This window comes from Pleurodeles waltl, chromosome 1_2 (assembly GCF_031143425.1).
Source record: "Pleurodeles waltl isolate 20211129_DDA chromosome 1_2, aPleWal1.hap1.20221129, whole genome shotgun sequence".
NCBI classification, from domain to species: domain Eukaryota; kingdom Metazoa; phylum Chordata; class Amphibia; order Caudata; family Salamandridae; genus Pleurodeles; species Pleurodeles waltl.
In genome coordinates this window covers 39,839,257-39,861,585 of record NC_090437.1, presented here as the reverse complement: position 1 = coordinate 39,861,585, position 22,329 = coordinate 39,839,257, and the positions used below count along the sequence as shown (strand labels likewise).

The 22,329-nt window shown below is 45.3% G+C and overlaps 1 protein-coding gene across 4 annotated transcripts in view; it reads left to right on the top strand.

Moving 5' to 3' along the window:
- The window catches only part of UBA6 (ubiquitin like modifier activating enzyme 6), a 610,892-nt gene that overhangs the window by 271,670 nt on the left and 316,893 nt on the right, over positions 1-22,329 (top strand). For all 4 annotated transcript variants that reach the window (XM_069235825.1, XM_069235816.1, XM_069235844.1 and 1 more), the window contains one exon: positions 18,776-18,853. In XM_069235825.1, coding sequence (XP_069091926.1) covers positions 18,776-18,853 — 78 coding nt within the window. The remainder of the gene's footprint in view (positions 1-18,775; positions 18,854-22,329) is intronic.

Genomic DNA, 22,329 nt, shown 5'->3' with positions numbered 1-22,329 from the left:
CACTTTTGTGTTTTGTTTTGTGTACATGCTCATCTGCCTGTGTGTTTCGGATAGGTTGGGGTTGAGGGGATTGGTAAGAGGAAGTTGGGGGGTGGAAACAGAGAATATGGCTGCCATCAGAGAGGAGGCCAGAGCCTGGATTGATCTCTGTTGGGCCGCCAAGCCAGTGTGAATGCCCTCCAGGAATGTATTACTCTGTTGCATTTGGGCTGCCAGCCCCTGGATAGCATTCACACTGGTTGACTGCCCTACAGAGATGAATTGCCGGAGGTCAATAGCCTCCTCACTCAGGGCAGCAGGGCTAACTGGGGCTTGGCCTGAGGTGCATGGGGCTAAGGACATGCCCACCCTCCTGGGCGAGCGGGCATGATAACTCGATAAGGGTCTGCTGTGAGGGCGGTGCTGGTATGGGGGTGGCGGCTGTAGCTGGGGTGGGCACAGTGGTGTCCGCCACCACCCAGGAGCTTCTATCAGGGGAGGTATCTGTGTCCGAACTGTCCCCTTCTGTCTCTGCCATGGTGCTCCCCTCGCCCTCCATCCCACTGGTGCCCTCACGGTCGGTGGACTCCTGGGTCCTGTGGGATGCAGCTTCCTCCATCACCGGTGCCTCTGCCCCTCTGCCAGATGATGCTAATGCAGATAAGGACAGGGTGACAAAACAAAAAGAGGGGGGGGGGATACACTTGGTCTATGGCTGCTCCAACACCACCGTTGGCATACACACCACCGTCACACACAGGGAACAGCCCTATGCACAAAGCAATCCTCTACCAGTAATAATGCTAGCCACCAGGGCTTGGGAGGGGCACATACCGCCAACTGCAGCACACCTGGGACCCACACAGCCCTGACCAGTAGTGGATGCCTACAGGCTAGGTAGCAGGATTATCCCTTCAGAACCCTGCCAACATGGGACCCACAAGTCAGGCCTGGCACCCACTGACACACATCCCCCACCTGGTTACCCCCCCACCATGCGTAAGTTGTAATGATGGGCACTTTACTCACCTCCTTGTGGCTGCTGTGATGCCCCCAAGCGCCAATCCAGCTCCGGATAGGCCACCTCCAGTATGTTGGCCATCAGGGAGGTCAGGGTTCAATGGTCACCCCTTCCTCGTTGGGAGGCCATCCCCTGCTGGGCCTCCGCCATCTTCTGTGCCCAGCATCTCAGGTCCTCCTACTGTTTCCAACAGTGGGTGCGCCGCATGCCGTAGATACCCAGGGTCCGCACCTCCTTGGCGATGGCGCGCCATATAGCCTTCTTTTGATGGGCGCTGACCTGCAGAGAAATACACACAGGAAAAGATATCAGTCAGACCATCCTGCCTGTTACACTTATGGCCTACCATATCCCTTCACATTGCCATGTGCACACACAGGGCCCAGCACACAAGCTATATGCCGCCCAGGGGACATACCCCCCCCCCCCCCCCCCACGAGGCCATCACACACACCACTCCATGCATTCATGCCACATGCATCGTGCTCACAGTGTACTCACCTGACGGTCTGGAGGCCCATACAGCAGTCTTTACTGGGGTAGGACCCCATCCACCTGTCGCACCAACTCCCTTCTGGTGAAGGCAGGGGCCCTTTCACGAGTCACACGTGCCGTGGTAGGTTCCAGACACAGGTCACAGCAGCACATGCAGTGTAGGTCCTCTCCTGTTGAAGGTCAGGTAGCAGGTGAGTGATCAGATAGAAAATGTTGGTCATGTCTGCGGCGGTGCATACCGTCATCACCCACGTACATCACCATTGGCCACTGTACCCCATAGGGCCCAATAATAACCAATAAGGAGTTGCATGGCGGTTCCCGACCGCCTACTGCAACGGTGCAGAACGTCAGCGGAATTACCTCACTTCCACCTGTCCATTTCAGGGGTGAGGGGAGGGCCGGCCCTGGAAAATACCTGCGTCACTATTCAAAATTGGACATACAGGACAAATGCCACTTACACATTGAAATTTAACATGCATTGTACTGTTGTGGCTACGATATACAGTTTGTGACCGGCTCCTCACTCTTTTGCCCCATAGATTGCTACTGCTGCAGATGAATAGGAGACGGAGACATAACCCATGTACAGACCACTGGTGGACTTGGCAACAATGTGGGACAGGTACGCTATCCTCACCTATAGACCTGACAGGGTCACAATCGCAGAGCTGTGTGCCCAACTGGAGCCTAAACAGATATCTGCTATCCGTCACCCCACTTGGACCCCCCTCTTTTGCAAGTCCTATCTGTGCTCCTTTTCTTGGCAACTGGTTCTTTCCAAGTGACAGTGGGCTTGGCAGCAGGAACGTGGCAGCCAATGTTCTCAATAGTGCTGACAAGAGTGTTGTCTGCCCTGATAAAACACATGCGCAGCTACATTGTATTCCCCCAGGTGGAGGATTTGGCCACAGTTAAGCTGACTTCTATGCAATGGGACATAACCCCAACATCATTGGGTCAATTGATGGAATACATATTGCATTTGTCCGCCCCCGTCAAAATGAAAAGGTGTTCAGAAATTGAAAGAGTTTTCACTCAATGAATGTCCAGGTGGTGTGCTTGGTGGACCAGTACATCTTCCATGTCAATCCTAAGTATCATGGGTTGGTGCATATCCTGAGGAATAGCAGCATCCCAAACGTGATGGCCCGTCTACAGCGGCACAGGGTGTGGCTAATAGGTGAGCCTTTGTTCCCACCCAGTAGATGTTGGGGCATGGGTATGGTGTGGGCCATATGGGATAGTGTGTGGCTAAAAATTGTCCCTCGATATTTGCAGGTGACTCTGGTTACCTAGACCTATCATGGCTGCTGACCCCTGTGAGGAATCCCAGGACAAGGGCAGAAGAATGTGATAATGAGGCACATGGGCGGACAAGAAGGATTATCGAGCGTACCTTTGGCCTCCTGAAGGCCAGGTTCAGTTGCCTCCATCTAACTGGGGAATCCCTCTGCCACTCACCCAAGATGGTCTGCCAGATAATCGTGGCATGCTGCATGTTGCACAACCTGGCCCGCAGACGCCATGTGCTTTTTCTGCAGGAGGAGTAGGCTTGAGATGGCCGTTTGGCAGCAGTGGACCCTGTGGACAGTGAGGATGAGGAAGCAGAGGATGAGGATGAGGACAACAGAACTGCAGTGATTCGACAATACTTCCAATGACACACAGGTAAGACAGTGTTACTTCATATTAAATTTTCATTTTATGGTTAATCTTGGTCACTGGAATGCTGTCATTTCCCACTTCTATGCCCATTCACTGTACCCTTTGGCAACTCATTTTGCAGATGTTGGTGCCCCACTATCGCTCCTGGTGTGATCACTGCAGCCAACCACAGGTCTTTCCTATTTGAACTTTACTGTACAGTTGAATTGCAATGTTTGAACCTGGTTAAACGAATACATACTAAAACAAGTTTAGCATACTCCATACTTGTATTTTTTTAAAGTGTGTTTATTTAAGTGCTAAGAAGAAGAGGGGCAATTGCAATGGGCTGAGGTTATGATGGAGGAAAGCCCAGGGTATTGTTCCAGTGTATTGGTGGCACAGGTGCATTGTCCAAGGGGCCATAGAAAGGGGAGCAATGGCAGTTCAAGGTGGACAGTGTGACAGAGTGGGACACAAGGGTGACAATCAGGAGAGTCTCATTTTCTGGCGGGGTCTTGGCAACAGTCTCTGGCTTCTGCCTGGATCGCAGGGAACGTTTGCGGGGTGGTTCTCCTTCTGCCGGGGGAGGGGTGCTGGTGGCCTTTTACTCCTGTGGCAGGGCATCCTGTCCACTAGCGGTAGCGGAGGTGGAAGGCAGTTCAGATGTCTGGCTAGTGGCAGGGGCCCGCTGTTGTAAGACTGCCTCCCTCATGATGTTGCCCATGTATGCCATGACCCCTGCAACGGAGACCGGCTGGTGTTAATGGCCTTCAAGTCCTCCCGGATCCTCCTGGTACTGTCCCTCCTGCAGCCACCTGTTCTGCACATTGGCCAGGATCTGGCCCAGCATATCCTGGGAATGTTGGTATGCTCCCTGGGCCTGTCCTCCCCCTGGCGCACTGCACTCCTCCCAGTTTCTCTGTTGTTCTGTGCCTCTGTCACCTGAACTGTGTGCCCAATGCCGCTGACCGAGGGTCCCTGATTGTCTTGGGTATGAGGTGTGCCCTGGGGTCCCTGTAGTGGTGGACACACTGCTGATTGACGTGTCCTGGGGACAGACATATGGGTACGCTGGGTGCGTGCTGTGGTGGTGTTTCCTGATGGGGGAGGCATTGTGGTGGTGTGTGACTGTGCCTGGGGTAACCGACTCTCCAGAGGTCCCTGATGGGCCAGGTTGGTCATCCAGGCGACCAGAGTTGCTGTCATCACTGTGGGCCTCTTCTGTTGGGGGACTGGATATTGCTGGCACCTCCTCTCCACTGACTTTGGCTAGGGTACATGTGGGGATGTAAATGCTGTGTTATTATTTCTGTGTCTGACATATTGTGCATCCGTGGCTTGCCCTCTTTGGTTGTATTTGCCCTGGCAGCTTTAAGTTGGTATATGGTGGGTCAGCTGATTCTCTCTAGTGTACGTGCTTTAGTGATAGGGGTCCACGCAGGTCTGTGAGTGGTGTCCATGTATTGGTAAGGCATGCAGGGCTTGGCATTGGGGTAAGTGAGATGTGATGGTGGGGGTGTGTGGGAGGTAGTGGAGTGATGGGAGTGAGGATGTGGGTGGGGGTATGTGATGGCATACAGGAAGGGGGGTGATGGTAGTATGGAGTTGGCTTACCAGAGTCCAGTCCACCTGCATCTCTGGCCAGGCCCTCAGCATGCGTGATTGCCAAGACTTGCTCCTCCCATGTTGTTAGTTGTGGGGGAGGAGGTGGGGGTCCACCTCCAGTCCTCTGTACAGTGAGTTGGTGTCTTGCTGCAATGGAACGCACCTTCTCCCGTAGGTCGTTCCACATCTTCCTGATGTCGTCCCTTCTTCTGTGGTGCTGTCCCACGGCGTTGACCCTGTCAACGATCCTCCGCAATAGCTTCATCTTCCTTGCAATGGATATCTGCTGCACCTGTGCTTCAAATAGCTGTGGCTCCACCTGGATGATTTCCTCCACCATGACCCTTAGCTCCTCCTCTGAGAATCTGGGGTGTCTTTGTGGTGCCATTGGTGTTGTGTGAGTTGTGTGGGTGAGAGTGTGTAGGGTGATGTGTTGGGGTGTGTGATGTGGGGTGCGTGGGTGGTGTATAGGTGATGGTGGCGTGTGGCTCCGGTCTTGTCTGTAGTCGTAGTGTCTGTCTCCTGCCAATGGTTTGTATTCGCAAGGGGTTGTAGGTAATGTGGGTGTGTGTTTTATAGTGGTGTGGATGTGGTGTTTGTATGGGTGTCAGGTGTGTGTAGTTTGAATTGCCCAATGTAGTGTTGTTTTGTATGTGTGTGTGTATTTTGAGTTTGGCGGTATCTACTGCCAATGGTTTACCGCCATTGAATGTCCGCCGTGGTGATTTGTGGGTCATAATGTGGTGGGCGTTGTTCTGTTGGCGTAACGGTGTGGGTTTTGATACCGACAGTTTATCACTGACCTTTGGTGTGGCAGACTTGTGTCTGTGGCTGTATAGTGACAGATTGGTGTGTGTATGTCATAATATGTTGAACGGGTATCCGCCGCGGCGGCGGCGGTATGTTGGCAGCAGTCAGCGTGGCGGTAAGTGGGATTTTAACGCCAATGTCATACTGAGGGCCTATGTGTTTTTGGTATGCTTTGTCGAAAAAGTTATAGCGCATGGAAAGTTGGATAGTACTCCATTTTACATTACTTGCAATTAACAAGGTGGTCCAAAGCACCCAACATAGGATTAGTGCGTGAGTATTAGGAATGCTTGCTTTTGTTGCTGCTTTTCATGTAGGAATAGGAGATATCGATAAAGGTCAGTTTCCCCTGCTGCAACAAATGTTCCTTCAGAATGGCAAGCTGCACTGTAGTAAAAATATAGTATGGAACCTATCTAACCCTCATTGTAAATTACTTATGGCTAGCCTGAGAAACATGGGAACTATTTAATAACTAGGTTTATTTTGTTATCCATAGTAAAAATATTTAGCCTCTAATAAATATGTAGCGTTCTTGAAGTCAACGTAAGTCAGCTGTGTGTTTTTCTGTCCATTGTTTCTCAGAAAACATGGGAGACATTGAGGCATACAAGGGCTTAAATTGCTCAGCTTAATGTGGCAAGTAAGTTCTTCCAAAGTTAAGAATGCCAATCAGAGCTTTTACAATTCTTAACATATTCAGGTATTAAAAGTTGGCACACTTATGCAGGAAATGCGATGCCAGACCTTATCCTGGCTGAATAATTCATGTATGAGGAAAATCACATTGAAGTGAGTGATTTTTTTATTTTTATTATTATTATTATTTTTATACCCTTGTGCAGTCAGTATTGTCACTTTGCACTCATCCCTCCTCAGGTGCTGATTTAAGTCATTCCCCGTAATGTAAATGTTGTCAGTTTAGGTTAGCGCCTTCCTGTAGGATCTCACATGATGCATGCTGCACATAAACCAGAACTATTCTAATGGGCCACAGGAAAGTGTGTAAAAGTGTACTAAAATCCATTGAGTGAGAAACCTGTAATTGCAATATTTTAAATGAAAAACAATTGGCAATGCCCAGCTTTGTTTTGTATTTTTTCCACACCAGATTTGTCATGAGCCCAGTGATATGAGCATTTTCTACAGCATAAGTACAGGTGTATGAGTTCAAATTTCTAATATCTGAAAATATTCTATATTGTGCATCAGGTTTTAAATCCAGGAAAAGAGGGTATTCATGGTAGAGCTAGTAGAGCTACAAAGCACTATAATTCCTTGATATTGCATCTGATCTAGGATAGCTTTTATGATACGCTTTGCTTCTGGCTTCAGGGGATATTGAGCTTGTATCTGTGGTTCACTCCGTGACATGCAGAACAGAATTTGTATCCCACCCATTAGGTTTCCATACAGTGCTGAAGCTTGTTTCAAAGCCAATTCACATACATATCTCTGCCTGAGGTCTTCAGACATTAAGGTGGAAAATGCTAGCATTATTACTTATTCACCTTGAGGTGTTTCTCTTGTAAAGACTGGAGGCCAGTCATTCTCTACCAGAATAATATCATAGACATTTGATAAATGTGGCCAGAATAACACTTTAATTGTGCCTGGTATATTCCCTCAATGTGTATTTTTGCTTTATAAGCCCTCTCTGGAGGGTTTACACGTTGAGCTGGAGTCTCAACGTGTATAACTTTATCAGTCAGATTTACCACCAGAAACTCTTGGAGTGTCCGGCACACTATTGTCACTTCTGCTGCGCTGCCCAAAAAAACGCTGTCTCTCAAGCCCCATTGGTCCTGTCATTACTTAAGCGATCCAGTCTAACATTCTGGTGTGTATGTGGGAATTTACCACCAAACCAATTTTGGTCAACCTGTAGGTCAGAGGTAAAAGGCCACTCCAAGTCGTGATATTGGTAGTGTTGAGGTACTACTTGAGATGTGTTTGTATGAAAATGCCCAGCAGCACCTCTACAACATCAAACTCCGCCAATGAGTAAAGAAACTTCAGACAAATGCAGCATGTGATTTTACCGCAAATGTTACTATTACCCCGGTATCAGGGACGCCTTCGTCTTTGAGATGTTGAGTAACTGCTGCCCTGATCAGTCTTACAACAGATGTCTCGTATATTTGTAATTATCAAAAAATGCTAAAACAAAAATCTGATAATTTGCTTCCAGTTGGGCACCGAAATGATCCATACTCTTACCCACAACCCCCCACTTTAGAGTCGCAGGGCTAGGATCTCTATAACACCCTGGCGCAAGGACACAGTCAGTGGAGCAAGACAAATTAAAAATCCACTTCAACTGCAGCTCATGCACAACCTGCTGAGCAATACTGTGCAGAAAGTGTTTCTGGTTCCATTCAGTCCCACAAGATAGGTTCATGGGCACAGTGGAACACCAAACTATCTTTCATTATTACCTGTTTTGGTTAGAATAGCAACTCAATTATTATTATTTTTTTTAAAACAGGTTTTATTAGTTTTCAATAACGAATCAAGAGAACACAGTCATGCATGTGCATTACTCATCTGGGCCATTTCTGATCGTTATGGTATTGTACCTTTTCTGTATGTAATGCTTGGTAAGCCCAGCAAACTCCCCCACCTGCATCCCTCTCATTCATCTATTCTTTATCACAGCTTTGCCTGGGATTTATAAACAGTGCTGAGCGGAAGACCACTTGTCTCTGTTGCTACCGGCGTGACCGCAGTATTTAGATGAATGGCACTTGAAAACGACGTAACCTTAGGATTGATAGTCGAGTGACAAGTCCATCTAATTTATGATCGGATACCTCGGTTTTTAGAGTATTTGACTGCTGGTATTACATTTATAAAACAAAACTGCACTTATAGACAATAAAGCATCAAAAAGGCTAAATTATCATGGCAACTCGTGCTATATTGATTCGCAAAATGTGTATATGCTCCTACAAGTATAGACCAGAAAAATATGTCAATCTATAGAGAGTGCATCCATGATTTTAAGGCATTGTCCATGACTGAAAACAATAAAATGTTTAGCCTAAATAGTAAGCAGACATGATGCCACCATTTCTACATATGTGTATCAAAACTTTACACTTTCTAAAAAGAGATAAAATCCTCTAAAAGCAAGCGCCATCACGTTGTTAACTTCATTAGACGTAGAGGCTAAATTCAAACATCTGTGGCTATGTCAGTGCTGCTCGGGAATTGACCCATCTTCAGTCACATTGACCTTCTTGCAACCTGCCTTGAGTGAATTGTCATTGTGGAAGCTGAAAAACTTCAATGGCTGCTACTCTAGCATAGCACAATAAAATCCTAGGCACTTTATAGTCTGGAATGACTAAATGTGATAGTTGTTGATACCCAAAAAGCTTTGACTGTGGGTGCTGACCTCATTTACAATGCTTCTCTTTATGTACACAGTACCCACCTCTGCATTTTCATATTTAGGCTGATGTAACAAATGTGGAAAATAGGTATACTTTGCATTACATCTAACATTTAGATTGCAGCTCTGCATGCATAATGTAGACGTGTTTGAGCTCGTTAATAATTACCACTTCACACATCTACTGGTAAAGTCTTCCAGCAGACATAGGTCTCTTAAGACTTCTCAGCATTGCTCTTGAACTCCAGCAGGTGGCGTTATGTGGTTCCGTGTTGGCTACGTCCTACTGCAGAAGTGACACCAGAGCCACATATAAGCTCCACATCAGTTCCTTTCTTCCTGCGCCTTTGCACACAGAACTCAGAACCAGCTTCTTATTTTCCTTGTCAGTTGGCGAGTTATTTTTCTTCAAAAAAGATTTCTTCAGTACGCAAAGGAAATGTTACCTACTAAAATGACATGCTTTAAACCTTGTAGGAGTTGTTGCCAAAAATGTCTGTGACAGATCCCCATTAGGCGTGCCTCTAATGTCTGCGGTCAGGCCACGGCTCGAAGTCATGCTGGGAATCTGCCTTGATGAATTCAATACTGAACCAGTACTGCAAAGCCAATGTGTAAATCGCCCAGCAACCATGGAAATCATGCAGGTCTTCATTGCACTCCAATTTTTCCGATAAGTCTAAATTGAAGAACAAATTCCATGACTCCAAATGCACCTCGTCTCTTCCTTGCCACTCTTCTTCTCTGAAATTGTGAGGATGACAAGGATCCCCACAGTCTCACTCCTGGTCCTCTGCCGAGAAGCAGATTCTGCAGCTGATTCCGAAGCCCCCTTAGTTTCTGAGTAAGTTGGCGAAGCTGCAACAAAATAAGGTGTTTAAGCATGCCGTGATTTGCAATTTCAGCACTTTACCTGTTCCTTCTAGCATGCCTTTGGTACCAAAGAGTCACAGAAGCCTCAGTCGGGTTGCTGTCCACCCGCAATGCCTTGCAAACCCACTTTCAGTTAATCTCTGACTCCACATCCGCTGTCACACCCTGTACTATGATCCACATCAGTTCCTGCCACCTTAGCTCTGGCGCCGACAGTGCCAGAGGAGGATGTCCAGTGAATATTTCTGGCCGACTCCAAACCAAATATGTCCTGACCTTGAATGAAGCTGCATGTGAGCTCATACCTAGCCCACAAGCCTTTTGACTCTGACAAAACAGTGCCTGTTTTTAGAGGTTGCCCTCCAGTACTACAACAACTCGTTGGGTCGGACTCTGATCTGAGGCAACCTGCATTTGGTGATGAAGATTATGATAGGGATTATTTCTTCCCACAGTGTGATGATCACACTTCCTCAATTGTCCTGCAAGAGGCCAGTGGGCTAGATACGTCCCTTAGTCAGAGCTTGTGCTTCCCCCACTCCAGCCGACAAAAGAGTAGTCTTCCTTTGCCATGGTTTTTAAAAGGGAGCTGAAATACTACATTTGCAATTAACTTCAATAGTAATAAGAATTAACATGCTCACAGATGTCCTACAACCTGAAAAATCTTCCTCAGACCTCTGTAACCTTCTAATGAAGCACTTACTGGTTCTCTCATGGGCACTTGAGCAAAACCTTGTTTGTGCCCAACAGCAAACAGGCAAGAAGCACATTGCTATAAGCCAGCCACTGGTGATTCTGCCTTCTTTATGCAGCACCACACTCCCGAAAGCCTGGTGGTGCAGGCCTCCACCGGAAGAGTCAGTCCCAATTGCTTCCCTATGACCCCGTTGGATAGAGACTTCGAAGAGGATGGAGGCTTTCGGAAAAATAATGTTTTCCTCAACCATCTTGTCTTGAGATCTGTGAACACCAGACCCATCCTGGGCCAGTTTGGCTCAGATCATTAAAGATAGTAAAGGCAGTGAAGGGTGTCATTCGCACTGGGCTGGCCACCACAGACTCCTTGTCAGGGCAGTCCGTGGTACCAATGGTGCTTCTGTGCCACGCATTGATGAGATTGATGGGTTTCTAACAATGGCGTTTAGGCATCACTAATGGATATCCTATTTGACGGCACCCATCTCTTCTGAGATAGGCTGTCTCAACATTGGAGCACTTTGAGGAAAGCAAGCCACAACTTGCTCCCTTGGTCTTTCTGCACTCCCTACGGCAGTATGTTCCATTCAAAGGCTTCAGAAGGGGCTTTACTCCAAGACAATGCTAAGGCTCCCCTTCAGAGAAACAGACAAGACCCTGCAAAGACCCCCCCCCCCCCCCCCCCCACCCAAATCCTTTCAAGTCTGGGATCCAGTTGACAACATTCAGTTCCCCAGGGGTAGGCCACTTCTTAATCTCCCTTCCCCTCCTACTGCTGCCACCAAAATTGCTTTAATTTGCCCTTGGGGGCACATTGGCATCCTGTTGGAGGCAGGAAAAGGTGTTACCCCCATGGGTGGTCGAGCATTATTTTTGACAGATAGATGCTTCAGTTCATCCCTCAAGGGTGTGTCGTACCATTCCTTTCCAGTCTACCACACATGCCACCTACAGCAGAGTGGCTTTTGGAGGAACATTTGTCCATTTTGCTGCAGGAGATCCTGTCTCTTTTGGACAAAGGAGGCGTACAAGTGCTCCTTGCTTCAGAAAGAGGAATTGGATGTTACCTGTGCTGTTTGCCGATGCCAAAGAGAACTGAATCATCCAATCTTAGATCTTTACCCTCTCAATTTCTTGCTGAGAAAGGACAAATTAATGATGCTCTCAGATTGGCTACGTTCTGTCTGTCTATCTCTCATGTATCCAGATGACTTGATGTTAGTGCTGGACCTTCAGAGAGTCTATTTTTACCTTCCCATCCTGCATTCCCAAAGGCAGTACCTGCACTTCAAGGTGGGCCTGAAGTATTTTCATTTTTCTGTCCACCTTAGTGCTCCTCGGGTATTCACAAAAGTGAAGGTGGTTGCATCATTCTGTCATGCATATACACAAAATTTAAATTCACGTACTCAGTAAAGGTATCCAACACCCAAGCCTTTGCTGTTTGGCACTGCTATTAATCTGTCTACGTGTATTTCCTTCTCTTTTTACAGTCCCAATGTCCATTTTCTTTTGGGACCATAAATATTTCTTTCTCTTTCAACTCTACCAAAAGAATGTATGGGTCAGCCAACTATGTTAATCCTCGTAGAAGTTTTTACTTCTGACTTTAGCCCATAAAGTCTGCATTCACCACAGAATTACACTTCTAAAGCCCCTCAGGACCTCTGTGGCGATAGTTTGAGAGTTAAAGGATGTAAGGCAGGGGCTAAACAGTAGGGTCTAGTCCAGGACCAATTGCCAGTGGTCAGCTGGGTAGTTGCAGTAAAAGGCCTCCCGTAACTTGTTGTGTCCATGTAGTTTTGACAGGAGGTCAGCCTTGTGACCCTTCGAGATCTGTTCTTTGTCCTGGGTACATGAGAGAGAGGTAAACAGGTGTTCTTAAATGGGTGCCTGGAGCTACTGCATTTATGCTTAACACAGACTAATGGGTGTGGATGACACCAGGGCACTTCCTAATGAAAGGCATAAAAGTTGGCAGGGCCAACCCTCCCCACTTTGGGCATTTTCTAGATGGTGAAAGTCTTCGATTACACTAAACATGTTCTCCAAGGCCTGCCACATCTAATACCACTTTGAGCCAGCCACTGTACCCACAATATGCCCAAAGACAGAAGTCTGGCAGACTCGAGTAAGTTTTTCCACCAACCAGAATACGTACACAAAAATTGTTTCAGCATCCTATTTCCCTACTTTTCAAGTATTATATTTAACACCCAGAGACAGAAGTATGGTTAACCAAAAGTAGGGTTTTCCACTAACCAAACAGTTGAAATGCAAGTGATTGTTTAGCATCCTGTTACCTTTCATTTGAAGTTCCCCTGTGTTATAGGTAAAACGTAGCAGATCTGTCAAGCAGACTTTAGCACACAAGCAGGATTTTATATGGTAATGTCAAAAGGCATGCTCACAGCCCTTTCATAGGAGTTATTGCTGCCCATTGAGGTGAGCCTCACCCTGGGAAGCACATCACACCCTTTTCACCAATTCAGATGCTAACTATTGACTGGGAGAAGTGGGAGAACAGATGCAAAGCTAGCCTCCAGGAACATCAGGCATGGAAAAGGTGATTTCCTGAAAGTTAATTTCCCTAATGTTTATTAAGAATTGGAATTCACCATTGAATTGAATTTCTAATAACTATTACAAAGTTTCTCCCTCAGTGCTCCCCACCTCAGATGCTATGGTTTATAGAGGTAAACGACCAAGGGTCCTGAACACAATCATATCCCCGAGAGCTAGACCCACACCTGTGCCTTCTGCACTTAATATTGTATCTTGAAATGTGGCTGGAATAAGGAAAAAGATGGGAGATCCCGGATGGGTTAACTTCATCTCTAAGCAAGACTTATGCCTTTTTCAGGAAACCTGGGCGGAAGAATTAATATATGTTGAGGGGTTTACAACTTATTCAGTCGCAGCTCAGCCTGCTTCTGGAGGCTTTGGTAGGCCTATGGGTGGGCTCATGATCTTAGTGAATAAGAAACTGCAATGCGACCACTCTGTATTTCCCCTTAACTCATTAGATCTATTGGGTGTCAGACTTATATTTCACCCTGGTTTCACAGTGACCTTGGTCAACGTGTATGCGAGGTTCGTCCCCCCCAATATGGAATCAAGGGTACTTGCCCAGTTAGTTGAGCATATGGAATCTTTGCATCCTTCTAACCATCTGGTGATAGGGGGCGATATAAATTGTTCTTTTGTACTCAAGAACCTCGTAGGTAATTTAACATCTGAAGAAGATGACTCCTGGGGTATTCCCCAAGTGAAGGATTATTGTCTTAGTATTGGTTCTTGTGCCACTACACAGATGGCTTCCCTTTGCCTACGCTATGGACTCAGGGAATGTAACGGTCGGACTAGATCTGATCTTAATCGTGCCCCCACTTTTAAGCGGGGTTGTTCGTCCAGCACTATTGATTATTTTTTTGTTGACATCAGGCTTTGGTCACATATTCTGGACATGAAGGTTGAACTCCGTCATGACAGCGATCACTACCCTCTATGTCTTACTCTATTCAACAAAGCATTTGGGAGAACCCAACATCTAGAGATCACTGACGTTCCGCTCCCTTCCCTAAACTCCAGGCAAACTCGTGTTAGTTAGCCAAAGGTTATATCTAACCCACTTCTGGTTAAACAAATTTATTCTTCCTTTCTACAGCTGTTCTCCGGTCTTGAAAAGCAAGTGGTCGATAGTCTTCCAATCATGAAAATTCATGTTGAATTGATACATTTTCTACAGAATGTTTTTTATAAAGAAACCACTGTGAGGCATACTCTAGATGCTATTCGATCCAGGGTGTATGGTTCAACAATGACTGCGACCTTGCTAGGCTCAATCTTAAATTGGCCCTCCGAAAGCACTCACAGGAGGAGATCAGGACCGCTAGAGTTAGCTATACTAAGGCCCTGAATCTAGCGAAGAAAAACTGGGAATTTGAGATATGGCAGAAGCTGCTGGAGGCAGTCGAAAATCGAGACAAGGGTTCTTTTTGGAGGTTGTTGACTCACAGGCAAAGAGAGGGTACTGTTATTTCTAATTTTCACATCCAGCCCGAAAGACGGGTGGCTAATTTTTCCGAGATTTATGCCTCATCTGTGCAACAGCATCACGAGGCCTATAGGGGTGGCAAATGTAGACCTCTCATTGCGGGTCCCACGGAGGACATTGTTTTTACAATTGCTGAAACCACGGCAGCTATTAATTCTTTGAAACCGCGAAGGCTCCTGGTCCCGATAAGATACCAGGGGACCTGTTTAAGTCTGAACCCGTTATTTGGGCGTGGTACATTAATACTTTATCAAATGCCATCGCAGCAGGTAGCCCCATTCCAGACTCGTGACTCGGAGCCGAAATTATCCCTATTTACAAAAAAGGAGATGTGGGACTACCAGCTAATTACCGCCCAATTAGCCTAATTGATAATCTTCAAAATATTTTTTCTAAGCAAGTCCTAGACAGGCTAATGGACTGGGTCCAAGCTAACCAGGTTCTATCTCCCCTTCAGGCTGGGTACCGTTCTAAAATTAGCACTATGGACCAAGTTTTTAGATTTTTTTTGTTACTTTGGAAATACGCTACCTTGGCCAAACAAAACTTGTATGTTGCTTTTGTTGACCTTAAGTCTGCGTTTGATCTTGTTCCAAGGCAGAAATTGTGGGAAGTCCTAAAGAAAATTGGCGTCCCAATGAACTTGGTGCATCTAATTCAAAGATTACACAAGAACACCTATGCTCGAGTAAGATGGGGCAGCCAGGGGAACTTACTGATCGTATTAATATCAGGCGGGGAGTACGCCAGGGCTGTGTCCTGGCACCTACTCTCTTCTTGTTGTTTATTAATGAAGTAGTGCAAGTTGTAACTGATTGTCAAAACGATGCCCCTTCCTTGAATAATTCAAAAGTTCCAATTCTTTTATTTGCTGACGACTCCCTCTTGATCTCCAAAACACCTATGGGCCTACAGGCCCTCCTGGGTGGGTTTAGTGTTTTTTGTGCAGATCATGGATTGGATCTTAACTCTAGTAAAACAAAACTTATGATCTTTGGTCCTGGAAGCTCAAAACGATGTAACATTCTGTATAATGAGGTTCCCTTGAGCAAGGTATGCTCTATTGGTTATTTAGGGGTGAGAATCAGCAATGATATGAACTGGCAGGCCCAGGTAGGGAAAAGCTCAGCCCTCCTAGCACATAGGTCAGGGGCAATTTTGCGTTTTCAAATGTCCAATATTGAGAAAACTGTTTCCCCAGCTATTAAAATTTATCTAGCCAAGGCTCAGAGCGCCGCGGTCTATGGTGCTGAGGTCTGGGGTTGCTCTAAATCTAGCAAGTTATCTGTAGGGGAAAATAATTTTGCAGGATCACTCTTGGCATGTCCTCGTAGTACGCTCCTGGTTCCAGTGTTTTTGGATCTAGGGTTCCCTCACATTGCTGATGTAATAGCTTTAGGGCCTTTAATTTTTTGGGTTCGTATTTGGACTATCCCTGAACTAGTCACATACAAGGAATCTTTGCAAGACTTATTGGATAGACCAAACGTACTTTCTATCCCCTGGTTCAAGCACATTTCAGATTGGTTTCATACCTTGGGACTCAGTCACTTTTGGAGCCAGCCCAATAATTTAAGGAGGGCTCACAAGGACCACCTAAAATCTTCTTATTCGTCCCATGTTAGGGAAAAATATCTGCTCTGTACTTCACATGGTAGGCTGACGTCTCTTTTCCTCGATTATAAGTGGTTTCCCCACTTCAAACCCTTTCTGGACTTAATTACCGATCAACTAAGTAAGAGTTTGTATGCTCGATTTAGGTATGGATGCCTCCCTCTGAAGTCCTTTTCTAGTTCATGGAGCTCCACCCTGTTATCCGATAAATGCCCCTGCTGTAATGGTTCTGTGGAAACTGTAGTGCACTTTATGTTTATTTGTCCTGCCCATGGCATTGCCCGGTGGAAATGGCTTTGTCCCGTTTGTAGAAACATGGGGTTGAGAACGTGTAGAGATGCCCTCAGGCTGATGTTGAGAGATTGCTCCTCTCTTCTAACTTGTGCGGTCAGCAAGTTCCTTGCGTCCGCTTGGCTTATACGTACACATTTAAAAAAAAAAGTATTATAGTGATTTGATATTAATTGATCTCTGATTTTACCTTACTCTACCCAATTGTTTTATTCATTGAATTTCTTATAAATTATCGATGAGGAAGTTAAAAGTAGCTAACAATAGGATCTTTGACACTTCCCCCTTACTTATAGGTTGGATATATATGTGAAGATTTATTTCAATTTTTTTTCCCTTTTGTATACTCGCAGATCCCTCATTTTACAGTATTTTATCTTATTCTTATTACCTACTTTTTAAATTTGTTGTTATATATTTATTATGTATAGATCATGATTTTATTGTTGTAAGTTATTGCTTTGATGGTTATTCAGACCGAATAAAGCTTGCTTGAACTGAACTATTACAAATTGTTGTTAATTATTTTTCTACAAAAACATTCCTAAGAGACAGTATTATGATTTTTATTGTGTACTCTGGTTTTCTATACAGGCTACCTAGGCCTATCATGGTGAAAAATAGCTTTCGGATGGTAGTCACTGGAAGGAACTGTTAACATTACATGTCTTCATGTCCCATTTTTAAATACCTTGCACCCTGCCTTGTGGTTGACGAGGCCTACATAGGGGTGACTTATTAATATTTAAACAGAATGTTTTAACTTATCAAACATTTTTTGACAGGTCAAATTGCAGTGTTTAAACTACCATAGGCAGGCTACAATGGTAGTCCTGAAGCCACGTTTTATACTGTCAGTGTAGCGGATGGCTCAATAGGTGCTGTAGCTCATTAGTGACATTTAACCCAGAGGCCCTAGGGGCATTTTGTATCACATACCAGGGGCATATAAGTTAAATACCAATAAGAATATGCCAATCTGAGCACGTTTAAAGGAGGAGAACAGGCACTTTACTACTGGTTAGCAGGGGTAAATGGCACAGATTTCTAATGGAAACCCAGTAAAAATATAGGGTTGAGCAATAGGCAAAGAAACTGTAGTGACCATCCATAAAAGGCAGATTTCCTGCAATGACCATATGTCCTCCGGTCAGGCTTCTGCTTTGGAAGGATCTCATGTCCCAGGTCAGGGCAAGGTCTTGCATCTAGAACTGAGCAGTCTACACTTCTATGTGTGGAGATTGAGTGGCGACAGTTGACTGCTTTTGATCTTCTTCCTGAAGGAGTGTGTGTCATTCTAATGGCCAGGCGTCCGTTTACACAACCTGTTTAAGTTGCATGTTGGAATAGGTTTCCGGCTTGGTGCACATCCCTCCGTACAGATTCATTACCAGTAAGGTTGTCAGATGTATTTTTGTGGTGTCTTTAGCCCAACAAGGACTTGCAGTGGGCATTGTTAAAATTATTTTGTCAGCCATTTGACTTTTTTGCATTTACTGGACCAACATCCTTATTTAAATTACTGGTTGTAATGTGCACTGTTAAAGATCTGGTTCATATCTTTCTACCCAAGACTTCTGTGATGCCGCAGTGGAACCTTAATTTGGTTCTCATTCTCGTTATGTGTACCCACCATTTGAGCTGATGCCCTGTTATTGTTTGTGCCTCCTGACTCTCAAAACAGGCTCTCTTATAGTAATAACTTAAAGTTCTCGCATGAGTGAGCTACAAGTTCTATCTGTTCATCCACTTTACATAACCTTTTCCGTTTGAGCCCAATATAAGCTCAGGGGTGGCACTTATATGTGGCCCTGGCGTCACTTCTGGGGCAGGCCAGAGTCTATGTGGATCCGTACAACAGCATCTGTTAGAGCACAGGAGCAATGCTGAGGAAAATCTCTATATCTCATCTGGCCCCTCTGTGGCGCGATAGAGAGCTTTACTGAAGATAAATAATGTGTTTGAGAAGGAGGTTTAAAGGAACACAGTAAGAGACATACACTTACTTTTCACTGTAGGCTCTTAGCTGTGGTGTGTCAGTAGCTAAATATGTTAAAAGAATTGGTGAAATTCTGAGAAAAATTGTTATTTCATTTAATCTTATGTGTGTCTGTGTCTCAAACACCTACCACTCTGCAGCTCATATGAAAACCTATTAAAATGTAAACCTAAAAAGTGAATACTTGTGCATTGTTCGAAACTTTTATAGTTGAGTGAAAATAATACAAATACTTAAAAATTTATATGTTTCATTGCACTTCCCTTTTGTTTCTACTTTCAGGTCACAATAACAGACCCCGACTTGATTGAAAAATCAAATTTAAACAGGCAGTTTCTCTTTCGACCACATCATATACAGGTATGATAGATGTGACAGGCTTATGATGTATCTTTGGGAGAGAATCTTGAAAAGTATGAGTCTCTTGGGTACAATTACAACACTATGTTAGCAGCAGCATGATCTCAGTAACTGGAGATAGGCAGACTGGAAAGTTGCATTGTTGGCTTTAAATATTTATTGGGCTAGAGGAAATATGGTTTGGCAATTTCCAAAGGAATCTCATGTGTTTGAAAGATTTCCAGCCACCCAGTTGGTGTACAGGATATTTGATGTAGATGTCATGCCAGACATGTCAGTGGTCTGAAAAACTCCACGGTAGTGTCACCCTTGACAAATTCATCTCTCCACCACAATCTGAAAAGTTTTCTTCAGTACAGTTTTATTAGGGAGCTCCTGCAGGTGTTTTTGAGCACTTCAAGAACCTTGCCTGCTGACTCAAACCAATAAAACAGTAGTAACTGAGAAGGATTTACTATCTTCGGGTACTCTGATCTACCTATCTGAGTATGTTTCTATAAAAAGCAAGTATAAGTTTGCAGCTAAATACCTTGTCACTGTGCCTCCAGCCAAGAAAATATATTTGTTTACTAAGATTTCTTTTTTTTAAATTGAGGCTTATGAATCTAGTCCTTTTGAGGGTCAATAGGCCAGGTGGGAGCAGGCCTTCCATTAGTAAGGAACAGGCCCTTATGATCTCTTTCCAAGAGCATCATGTTTCCAAACTTACACGGTCATTTTCAGGATACTAACATTATGGGGCAGGGGCAAAGTGATGACCTGTTTGGTAGTATTTGAGGGGCTAGATAAGGTCTCAGGACATAAAAAGCAGCTCACAAATGGTTAAGAAGTAGAAATGTATTAGTACATTTTGCTGCTTCTTCAGAAGGAGCACAACAAGAAACAGAAGTGCTTTTCATCCCCTGCAATATCTCACAAAGTCAACTCTGCTGAATCCATTGGATATACTGCCTCAAAAAAGAAGCCTCACCCTTGAAGGCGAACCTTCTTCGGTGGCTCCTCTTGAACCGATGCTGAAAAGCACAAGGATACAAGTATTCTATATTATGCTTCACCTCTACCTCCTCCTCCTCCCCTACTTCTGTCAAAAAGTGTACCTCCTCACCACCATGCTCAGATACGCCACATCCTCTGCATCCAGTAGAGTATCCAGAAGGGTTCCCGCACACCTTTTCAGACCCAGGGAGTCCCTGCAATTCCCATCGACCTATATGACCAGCCCTTACTTCCTTGGCCCATTGATGATGACCCCAGAGATGACTATCGAAACCCATATTATCTTGATTTGGACCACTATGCGGTCATGGCATGCCTGCCAGATGATACTATGCAGTCATACAGAGAGAGCTGCATTTTAAAAATGCATGCATGCATGTCATCCAGTAGGAAGAGGACTTCCTTGTAGAGACTCTTCCCTTGGTCCTAGCAGACCAGAGAACTTTAAGGAGGCAGTTAAAGCAAGTGTGCTGATACCTAGGGATGAGAAAGAAAAATAAACCCTCACATAGCGACCCAGTCTACATCAGAATCCAGCTTCCCCCTGACTCCTTGGTGGTCCACCCTGCCTACAAAATAGCCTCTACTCACGCTACAGGCAATGCCCTGCTGCCTGATAAAGGGAGTAATAAGATTGATGCAGCGGGCAATAGCATGCCTATAGGGGCAGCTATGCATTGGTGCATAGCCAGAGCTGTAGGTCTCCTCTCCAGATATGACATGTCCTAGTGCTGGAAAATGTAGGGGCTCTCCCAAATGATTCCAGGATGAAGGTGAAAGAAATAGTGTCAGAGGGCAAAACCATCATAAATGCCAACATTAGTGGCATGCTCGATCCTGCGAATACAGCAACAGTGTAGTGGGGCGCCAAGCCCACTTCTCCTAACCTACTGCAGTCTTGCCAAAGACAGCTGCAAACCTATCAGCAGAGTTACAGGGACTACAGGCAACACAATAGATGCAAAGAGGGGTAACTGCAGATTCAGTGGCAGCTCTGGTAATAGAGCTTCCACCTTTAAATACTGACTTGTCCTGTGTCCCCATCTTTTTTTATGTCCCCACTCATCACACATTACCTGTTGGAAGGAAGGTACAGTGTATCCTGTCTCTCTGAGAAGAAATCATATCAGACAAGTGGGTTTTAGTGGTGGTTCACCACAGCTATTGTCTAGAACTTCTTACAACGCCTCCCAAAATCTCACCCCACACGTGTTCTCAGCAGAGACAATTTTAGCCTCCTGGGGGAAGAGATACAATAGACCCTCCAGAAGGGGGCAAGAGAGAGATTACCTCTTAACCATCAGGACAAAGGTGTATACTCTCTTTACTTCATTGTTCTAAAAAGGACTGCTTCCTCAGGCCTATCTTGGGCCTCAGGCTTTTAAACTTATACATAATGTTGGAGCATTTTTCTTAAGGCTGCCATTCAGGACCACCCCCTGCCCCAACAAGGTGATTAGATGATGGTACTCAACTTGAGGGACGCCTACATTAACATATCAAGCCACACTGCTCATCTCTGGTACCTTAGGTTTGTGATAAGTGGGCGTAAGTAGCAGTCAAAGTACTTCCTTTCGAAATCACTGTGGCTCAAAGGGTGTTCATCAAATTTCTTAGCAGTGGTGGCCGCACGTCTGTGTAGGGGAAACAGTCAAGTCTTCCTCTACCTTGATGATTTCCTGATCAAGAGAGGTGGAAGGCTGCAATGCCTAGCCCACAAGCAATCAATAGTTTCCCTGTTCCAGGGATGATCAACAATTTTGAAGACCTGCTCAGCAGGACGTTTCAGTAAGTAGACTGGTAGGAACTCAACCTGCAATCCTATACATGTTCCTTCAGTGTTTAGGCATCTGCCCACCACCACCCAAAAACTCCAAATACTCAAACTCCACTTCCAGGTACCCATGGTCCATGGGTAATGAGGTTTTGATGAATTGGTCAGGGGTCTTCACCTATGATTTTCCTCCTCTGACTGTCTTCCCATACTTGATGAAGAAGATGCAACAAACATCACTGACACTCTTCCTGGTGGCTCCCACATGGGTCAATTTTCCCTTGTATTTCCTGCTGCAGGATGTGTCTGTCAGCATCAGGCAAGGCTTTCTCACACAGACATAAGGCCAGATCAGCTACCCATACCTCAGATAGCTGAGCCTAACAATCTGACACCTGAGGGCCTAGAATTTGAACGTCCCCCAGAAACACATGACCATTCTGTGGGAAGCACATAAGGTGACTACACAGGCTTGCTATGCCTTAAAGTCAGAAAGTTGTGTCCACTACTGCATTGTCAAAGACTTCGACCCACAAAGCCAAACATCCAGGACATTATCTGCTATCTTTACATCTTTAGAAGTCAGGCGTCATCTGCTAATCAATATACATACATCCTGCTGCTGTTGCAACCTACATGCAAAACAGAGAACATTAATCTTATTGAGAAGTCCATTAATCAAGACTTTCATGGAGGATCTTAAAAT